Source organism: Porites lutea, chromosome 9 (genome assembly GCF_958299795.1).
Source record: "Porites lutea chromosome 9, jaPorLute2.1, whole genome shotgun sequence".
Classification (NCBI taxonomy): domain Eukaryota; kingdom Metazoa; phylum Cnidaria; class Anthozoa; order Scleractinia; family Poritidae; genus Porites; species Porites lutea.
Window position 1 is genome coordinate 24,442,218 of NC_133209.1, and position 10,109 is coordinate 24,452,326.

Consider the following 10,109-nt stretch of genomic DNA (forward strand, 5'->3'; position numbering starts at 1 on the left):
TTTGTTTTCCAGGCCTAATCTACTGTGATCAAACATGATTACTATTTTTGGGTGTACAAATAAGACTATTAACTCGATGTAAAATTTGTTTCACTCTTGTATTGTCAAATTATTTTTCTCTAAAATCACTTAGCTTTTGGATCAAAAGTCACATGAATGTGCCTTGATCTGTGGATTACAAGTTTATTGTTTGATTTCAATTATGAATTTATTAACGGGAGCTTCGCTTTTAGTCATGGCTAAATCAATATATTAAAGGGAATCAAATATTAGCTAATATTTAAACATTTTAACACAATTTACCATTTTAATGCTTAAGTTTACTTCTTCTTTTGGCTTTACTCATGGCTTTTTTTTATTTCTCTGTTAGTTCGACCAGCTCTTTCCACAGTTTTGTTGTTTGAAACAAATATCCCCTTAGCTTACTGGTAAATTTTGAGCTTTGAAATCTTATCATTTTCATGATTTGTATCGTTTTCCAGCGACACAGCAATTTGCTCATGTTAGTTTTTGTTTTCGCCAAGAAGTTGAACCGCATTACCCTCGATCGCAACCATGAAGGAGCTCGAGCCTAGGAAGGTTCTCGTCCCAGGGCCTTCGGGGAATACGAAACTTGCCTATTTCACACTTGTTGTGATTTTCAGTGGTCGCAAATTCCAAAATATGCAGTGGTAGGTCCAAGTGATAGTGTTCTCCTTGTCAGGCGGTAACCGGTAAAATTTACCGCCTGAAGCAACACTTCTTACCGCCTGCAATCGCTTGAAGGCTTACTAAAATTAAAAAAAAATGTTTGTTTGTTTGTTGTTTTTTTTTAAGTTGTGACCCAGTCCGATTCTCACAAGGAAATGGATGAATATATGAGAAAGTACTAAAGTATACACAATTTTTTTTTTTTTTGGTGGGTTACGCATTTTGGAAAGAGAACCGATTGCAGACAGAGTAAAATTATTGGAATCAAACGCTTTAAATTGTTGAGCTATTATGAAAAAAATAACTCATGAGTCAGTGGTCTAAGCGTATGTATCTTTGTGGCTTTGTGGCTTAGTCTGTTCGGATGTGTGTTTCAGGGGCCAATAAGGTTGAAGGTACTATGAGTTTATGCCTAGGAACCAATGAGATTTTTTGCATCTAAACATGACATTGTGGCGCTAAAGGTCAAACAAGGGCACTTTGAGACCGCCATTTTGGTTCTTCACAATTTTGTCGTCTTTTATTACGGCTAAATGTGTTTAGAAGCATAACATTTAAATAACTTCATGATTCAAACGCTGAGTACAGTGATGCAGCTGTTTAAGAGATCATATTTTAGTGTGGCTGCTGGTTCAAGACATTTATGACCTAATTTGGCTATCGCGAACGGCACAACGTACGTGAATTATGTTTCACCTGCTTCAAAGTGAAGTATAAAAAAAATCATACTTTTCCAAGGTCTACAAATGAAACGTTAATAATTGGTAGGTAGATATTGAGTTTAACTTCGAAATATGCGGCGTAATTGTGTTTTTAGAAGTTTGAACAAGTCATAGAGTTGATTTTATTAAAGCAGTACCGAGTATACTAATTCCGTAAACATGCTTTATTCTCTCTTGTACAGAGTTCAACATTCCTTTAAATTCACATTCTGGCGACTTAAGTCCAACCATATCTGATATATGTTTGCTTTTATAAAAGTAAATGAAACGTATTTAAATTACCCAGTGGCTAAGTAAAGATGGGTAACTTGCAAATAAACTTGGAAGTAGCCAGTTGACGAAATAATCAGAGAATAAAACATCCTCCAAGATCTGCATAATTCTTCACATCATACGAAAGCCAAATTCAATTATATTGCTTAATTATTATTCACTTGTACATGCATATCGTAGGCCCTGAGTTCAAGTCCTGCCCTGGCCGCTAGCTGGATTTGTCACGCTTGGTAGTCTTGAGTTTAAATCCTCGGCTATGCTTGTAAAATAGCAAATTGGTTCGCCTCCTGCCAGTTGGGATTGTTAATCATGTTATGTTGCATTTAAATTGTTTGTTTCATTATCGCTGAAAAGCCCCAAAAGGGGAGAGGATATTTATTATTACTATTATTAGTATTATTATTATTATTATTATTATTATTATTATTATTTATTAACATTTCACAAAGTGAAGTTTGGAAATTATTAGTCCTTTTGCATTAGCTGATTTCGTGATCAACTTTCGGTAAACGCAAACCTGTACACAAATGTTGTCTTATTTTTATTTCCGTTCTTTTCGAAAACATTGGCGAGCGCGCGATCGAAGCAAGCGATAGCGAGCGCAGAGTGCGAGAAAGAAAAATAAAGAACTGTTTTCGCCTTCCCCTTGCGCTGGCGGTCAATAAATCCCCCGCGGTTTTTTTTTTTTTTTTTTTTTTTTTTTTTATCACGCGCACTCGAAGAGAAAATAGAGAGTCTGTGAACAGGCTAGCATAGTTAAGGTTTAGGTTCAGTTCAAGAGGGTCAAGAGCCAATCTCGTTTTCTCTGTTTGTAACTCTCTTTTCCCACAACCTCGCCCAGGGTGCCAGAGGCCTAAAATTTTACCTAAATTGTATTTCGAAAACGGACCTCTGGAGCCAGGGTACCTAAACCTAATTTTAATTAGTTTACCGTGATGACCGTATCAACGTCTGTAAGTAAGCAGATCCTTGAAACTTGATTCACGCCTCCCGAAACTCGATTCGATCCAGTTTCGAGATTCGTGACTCGGCTTTCAGCTTTCTAGTCACAGTACTCGCTTTGAAATGGAGAGAAAAAATAACACGATAATAGTTTTCCTTAGTAAATCAAGTGAGTACTGTTGTATTCACTTTATAGGGTGGCCTTTCTGAAGCATATCATTTCAAATGCGATCAATGCTTAGTTGAAATATACCTTAGCCGTGTTTCGTTAGTTAATTTTTTGCTAATATGGATAATACACTGTGTTCTTGCGACCGAGTACTGTGCGGGATGCTCGATACATTCGTGCCTGAACAACTTACCCTGTACTCGGCTCCAATTTAGGGGAATGGGCCCGACATGGCTAGTGAGGGAATTTGCCTTGTAAAAACTTGCCATGTTGTGATAACCTACTTGTCTCCAAAATGCCTAAAAGGCATAGAAAAAATGGAGAAAAAGACTTTTTATCCAAAAACCAGGATTCAGACAAGCATTGAGAAAAGTCCTTGGGACACTAATGCAATATTCATATTTTTCTGTCATTTCTGAGTTGCCTTATAAAACAGAGTGTTCTTTTTGAAATTTTCTTGCAGTTCTCCCTTCCCCCACCCTATACAAGAGGGTGCGAATGGGGTTACCAGTTAACTGATATTTGGCCAACAAAATAGTAGTTAACTGATAATTGGCCAAAAAATTAGTAGTTAACTGATAAATGAAAAGTTAACTGTTAAGTTATATTATATTAATGTTACTGAAAGCAACAAAGTTTTGCAAACAGAAATGCTGTTTTCTGTCATTTTTCTGTCCCGCTGATGACCAGGTGGCACATTAATGTATATAACTATGTGCAAAAGGCACACCAGGGCAGTACCTGACAAACAGAAAGTGTAAGTCAAAGAGCTGGTTGTAGACAACTCAACGAATAATTGATCTTCTGATATTAACAAGATTTCTGTGGTCGGAAAAGGAAAATACTGTTTTCACTAGCCTGCGAACGGCAGACGTTTCTCCTCGCTCATCGCCGCTCAGGGACTTTTCGCTAGGAGGGACGTCTGCGACTCAGCAACGGAAATTCCATACTGATGACGCAAAATCTGTCCGGAATCCGGTCAGAAGCGCTAATTGGTCGACGGAGTAGTTTCATTGTTCTAGCTATTGTTTACGAATGACAGATAAAAGACAAAAGGCCACAAAGGTCAAACGTAAACGCGATGAATCTCTAGCAAAACAGTCAATAGTTGTGGAATATAGTCTTCTCTAGAAGAAGCATTTGAGTTTTGCTGGAGCTCATTCGCAGATGAACACAACACTTTTCCAAAATTGACCAGGAGAAACGTAAAATTGAACAAATTTGCGTTTGGAACCCCATGACTACCGGGTTTATTAAGTAAACACTGATTTACGTCATCAGTATGGAATTTCTGTCGCTAAGTCGCAGACGTTCCTCCTAGCGAAAAGTCCCTGAGCGGCGATGAGCGAGGAGAAACGTCTACCGTTCGCAGGCTATGTTTTCACGGACCCAAAAGATCGTCAAATTAAACATTACCCAAATAAAAAAGCTGTGACTCTTAGTATTGGTTCTGACTAAAAAGAATTTCTGAAGGTTCAAAGAAATCAGCAGTCTTTTCTTCAAGTACATGGAATTTGTACTTACGAGAAATCATTTTTGCAACTGATGTTGAAGTTCTAACTATTGAGACTAATAATAATAGACTAATAGAAAGAAAAGCTCGTGTTTAAACCGGTCTTACTGAAACAGTTGCGACAGTTTCATTTCTTAAAACCCTTGGATATCTATCATGGAGGCTTTTGAAATATGCGAATAAGGTACTTCTACGAAAAACGTAACATTACGGGACGCGGAAGAGGATGTCGTTAAAATCTATATCGAGGTAAAAAAAAAAACTTCTGACAACGCAGGTGGAAAACCTACATGCGGTTTCTCACTTCATCACAACACATTTAGTGCTTTGAACTACGCCCAAGACTTTGGAACCACAGTAAATGAATCGCTTAAAAGAACTACGAGTTCGAAGAGGGCTACACTCATGAAATAAAAGTCGAATTGTCCTGTGTCAAATAATTTCATGCCTTTGTCAGCACTCTCAACTATGTCTCTCCCATTGGTGCAAACAGTGATTGAATTCACCAATTGAATTCCAAAAATAAAGGTTCAGTTTTGTTATTTAAGACTATGCTAGTGATGGTTATTCGACCTATATTTTCAGTTACTGATAAATTGTACTAGTGGCAGAGTTCATGTAAATTTATCGCTTGATTTTATTAGGGTCTACCCCCAAAAGTGATAGACTTGCTGAAAGCGGAAGGAAAATTCAGGTTATGACAGAATAATATTCGCTGTAGGAAAGTGAAAGTTAATAGCTAACCAAAATTAGTAGTTAACTGAGAATTGGCCAAACAAATAGTAGTTAATTGATGTTTGGCCGAAAAAATAGTAGTCAACTGAGAATTAGGTACCCCCATTAGCACCTGACTGGGACAAATTCTGGATATATGCATCCAACTTTGTTTGTGGGGTGAGGTAAGGGGCTGGACCTGTGTGAATTGGAAAACATCCTAGAAATGTAAAAGACTTTTGTCCATGATTGTAGCTTGATCTATAAGTAGGAAATCTGTTCTCTTGGCTGTACTAGTATGGAGCACATAAACTAAAATTCAATATCTCAAAAAATTGTATTGTTTTTACTAAACTGATGTTCTTACCAAGTCTGACAAATCTCAAGATTTGCGAATTATCTCCCAGGAAATTGGATGCTTGGCAACGGTAGAATGCATTTTGATGGTCTTTGGGAACATTCACAATGCTTTCATTTGTTCGTGTTGAGCTGCTGGGAAACATCAGATGACAGGGAACAGTAATCCATTTGTCTTCCTTAGGGAGACAGGTACCGGCAGGTTTTTGAATATCACATTCCAAGTTTTTGAAAGCATACTGCCAACTGAATAATGGCAGTGGGTTGCTCTTGGTCACCCTACAGGACACTGTAGCTGCTTTGTCTTCTACCACAACAACTGCATCTAATCTCACTTTCAGTGTCGGCTTAACTGCATTTAAACAAGATTGTTAGTTGATGCCTAGTTCATGTCACTATCCTGAATAACATAGTAAAACATCTAACGTATTTGTCGCTATTTTCCCCGCAGCTGCATGTAGTCTACTCTCTATGAACTACTGTTGAGGTTATTGAACGACTGCAGTGGTTATTGAACTGTTGTGTGGTCACTGAACTGATTGCCTTTCCTGAACTATACATACAAAACACAAAAAGCGGAAAAAACTGGGCTATTAAATCTATACACTGGGCTATTCTGGCATATGGCAACATGTCTTTCCCTTAACCTGCCCGCTGTGGGCCAGATCTGTCAGCTTAGTTTACTATCCTATTGGATGCTTGTAAAAACATAGGGATTTTCCTGGGCGGGGTATCATGGTTGTAACACCCCGTCATATTTCATTATCAACTTCATCATTTTTTTTTTCTTTTTTCTATATTTGTTTATTTATTTTATAAGCTTAGCCCATAATAAAAATGTTTAACTAAGGCAGTGCTGTACAGTTTTTAGATACAAAATAGTTTGTGTATTTTGTATATATCTTCTTTGAAGAAAGAAAACCGAACTGGTAAGAACAGGCCTCACGTTGCCGCATAAACACTTGGACATTATTATGACGTAACTCCTTCAAGTTGCGCGCGAAAGTGCACTGCGGTTGCCGGTTAACATTTGAAGAATTTGGGCGTGATGTGCAATAGCGTAAGTAAAGAAAACATAGTGCGGTCATTCTACTAGTGGTTTTATTCAAGCTGCGGTGAGTTAGACATATTTGAAACTTTATTTTCAATTCGTTTTGGAAAGAAAACTATTGGTTCCGTTCCAAGGCATCGCGTGAAATTGTTATAATCTCTTTTATGCACAGACCTTATCGTATCGTATCGTTATCGTATCGAAAGACTTTTGAAATATGGTCAGGAAACAGAGCAGCTAATTTTCCAGTTTGAAACAGCCAGGAAAGTTGGAAGTTCAGGACTTGTGCGGTAAAAAATATCTATTTATTAAACATGGATTGATGCTAGTCGACTCAGACACGTAGGGCCATCTGTGGTACCACATGTACAGCTTGAAACGTGCTGGAAGAAAGTGTAAAAACAAGGTTTCCTCCATCGTTAGCCGTTAATATTGTGTTCTGCTTTCTCTACGCGCGCTTCGTCGGGTATTAGTGTGTAAATAGTTTCCTCCGGACCGAGTTAGCTTTCCCTTTTCAGTGCTAACTCTCTTTCCAGGTCTGTTCACTGTGCCCCTGATGAGAATGACAGACGTTCTGAAAAGACTATAACTTTTAAATTACCATCAGTCTATGTTCCCGTTTACATTAGTGAGCTCACTAGAACTTAATAACAGTGTACCATTATAAATAGCTATTTTTCTTAATTTAGTTCTTGTATTGTTTTTGAATGAGTGGTTAGCGCTTACTTAATACGAAACATTCGTGTTAAAAAAAATCTAATGTATTTGTGGCAATCTCTCCCGCAGCTACATGTAGTTTACGCTCAATGAACCAATGTGTGGTCATTGAACTACTAGTGTGGTTATTGAACTGCTGTGTAGTTATTGAACTAACGAAAAAGAAAAACTTAGCTTCTTTGTCTTTGTCCACCTCGACCATATCTACGGCCTCTTCTCCACTGTAGGCCAAACTGCATTAAAATCACATTGTTTTTCACCACCCTGAATAAGTTATCTTAATGTGTCGGCATAATTTTTCGCTTAAGGGATTTAGACTGCACATCTTAGTATAGGTAATAGCATGATTTGTAGTGATATTTGGCATAAATACCACGAGTGATATTTGAAACATCATGAGTGGTATTTATTTATGCCAAATATCACGTACAAATCATGCTATTAATTGTTTATACTACCACCCTTAGAAGGTTTGTAATTTTAACATGTAGGTATTTCAAATTAAGCTGAAATACCACTGCTCTAAGCCAATCAAATTGCAGAAATTTCTCATATAGTAGTGTAATGTTAGAAATAATATCGTAAAATTTTAACTGTGATTCCGATGTTTATAATCATTTATCAACATCTGTTATTATTCATTCAAAATATTTCCCCGATTCTGATTGGCTAAAAGAACACGCATAATTCACCATAACCAGCTACTGATAACAATATTTAGAAGAATTTTGCGATTAATCGAAGATGACGTCAAAAGTCCAGCTTCCTTGCAGGCTAATGCACCGTTAACCGAGAAGACCTGAGGACGAGGTTGAGTTGTTTTGGTTGTGAAAACAAAAATGGCCGAAATTTCAGTCGTTTCAAGAGTAAGAACTCGTCGAAATAACAGCTAAAAACATGACAAGAACAGCAAGAAGACAACTTGAAGGGCGAAATCTGCTATTTGGAGGATATCTGGGGAGCTGAACAACCCTAAACGTGCACTGTCCAAGATGAACTTAACATCGATGGAGGTAAGCATGATTTAGCTATGTTTTTAAATTTGCCTAGTAATTATTTTGAATGAATAATAAAACAATTATTGAATTCGGCTTTCGTATCATATGAAGAATTATGTATATCTCGGTGGGTGTTATCCGTCGAGGCCGTATAACACCCTCCTCGATCTCCTTAATTCTTCTTAAGATAATCAGCCTCATTCATTAATTATTAAATATACAGTCTACTTGGGATTTTGTTGTCAAGACTTCCTCAGCTAGCAATCCTTTTCCAAGAAAGAAAAGTTGACTGAATATCCAGTAGAAAGAAATAGAATAGAAGGATTTAAATACCAGAACGTAAGGGCCTTAATGCAAACAGTGCGACCACACTCAGGTTTGTGTTTCTTCTTAGAGATACATTGTATTTTCTGGTGTAGTGTTTACAGCTAAACAGCTGTGATTACTTGAACGAGAAAAAGTTAACTGCAAGGCAATAAGCCTCTCCTTCAAATAAGCCTTTCCCCCACCTCGAATTGGCCCACCGTTGAGAAGGGCCAGGCACTCTCGCGTGCTACGTGTAACACAATTGCTTGCAGTAATTTGTATTTCTTCTACGGTTTCACCAGGTTTCACCGACAGAGGAAAAGGTTTGGTAAAAATGCATAGGAAGATAATAATGTGTCCAAACAAGTGCGAGCAGTTAAGGGCCGAGAAGGATTAAAACTAAATTAGTCTCGCCTGTTTGATTGAAAAGCTTACAGGTCCTCCATTAACTTAAGAGTTAAAATTACTTACATTACAAGTGGTACAATACAATAAACTGCGGCTCTGGATGTTGGTTCTGAGCAAGACATTTGTGAATGGTCTAAAAATTATACATGTATATGTAAATTATTGGTTACACAAAGTACAAAGGTATTATATTGCGGCCTAGCTTATAACAAATACCTTGAACGTCTAAACTGACGGTTAACTCAGCATCTGGTGAAACTCCATTTGATGCAACGCATTTAAAATCACCAACATCTCTTGGATATGATGCATTTCTTATTTTGAGGACTTGAACTGTGGATATAGTGTGAAGCCCAGAAGAACCATCTCCTTCTTCATAAACTTCATAGGCAACTTTATCACAAGTCGTAGATTTTGTATGGCAGTTTGTGACATTCAGTTTCTTGCCATTTCTGTACCAATCTACCGTTGGCTTTGGAGGCCCCTCTGCTGCACACTTTATAGTCATGGTGGATCCCTCTCGTATGTCCTTTTGCCCTGTATAGGGACGTATTGAAGGTGCAGAAGGAGCTAAATGTATGAATGAAACAGATTTTACATAGATTAATACTTAATGGTAGAATACAGTCGCAGCTACCGTAAGTGACCGCCCAAAACACGAAGACCTAGTGGTCGCTTACAGGAGGTGGTCATTTACGAGAATTGAACCATAGGAGGTCTCTTCCGAGAAGAGGTCCCGAAACATCTACTTTTTGAAAGAGAATTTATTGCCTGCAATTTTTAAGTTACGTATAAGCGTAGTTCCGTTTTCGCACTGAAATCCAATGTCTTGTCCAAAGATCATGTACTAATTCTTGCAGCTTGGAGACTTGAATATCCACATCCACATCCACATGGATGTCTCTACCGACGCTGATACAGTACTTAAAATTTAAGGATCTTCTCGAATCACTCTGCCTTCAGCACACTCACGCCCACACCCTTGATCATGTTATCACGCGGAAAATGGAGAACACCATAGCTCGCCCACCACGCGTTTGTCGTTATCTCTCTGATCGTGCCGCTGTTCATTGCGACATCAACATCAACAAGCCTGCTTTTCAAAAATTAAAATATTTCGTACAGGAAGGCCACGGCGGTAAACATAGGCTGTCTCAAGCACGATCTTGCATAGACCTAAGCAAGAGTGGGCAGGATAACCCTTCTTAATAGTCCTCTGATCTGGATATGCTCGTACGCGACTACAATG

At 38.0% G+C, this 10,109-nt stretch overlaps 1 protein-coding gene across 1 annotated transcript in view; it reads right to left on the minus strand.

Annotated features, from left to right (window-relative positions):
• LOC140949088 (fibroblast growth factor receptor 2-like) overlaps positions 1-6,013 on the minus strand; it is a 40,746-nt gene extending 34,733 nt beyond the window's left edge. Inside the window, exons 1-2 of the mRNA XM_073398331.1 lie at positions 5,986-6,013; positions 5,391-5,732 (exon numbers count right to left, since the gene is read on the minus strand). Coding sequence (XP_073254432.1) covers positions 5,391-5,732; positions 5,986-6,013 — 370 coding nt within the window. The remainder of the gene's footprint in view (positions 1-5,390; positions 5,733-5,985) is intronic.
• Positions 6,014-10,109: the final 4,096 nt, after the last annotated feature.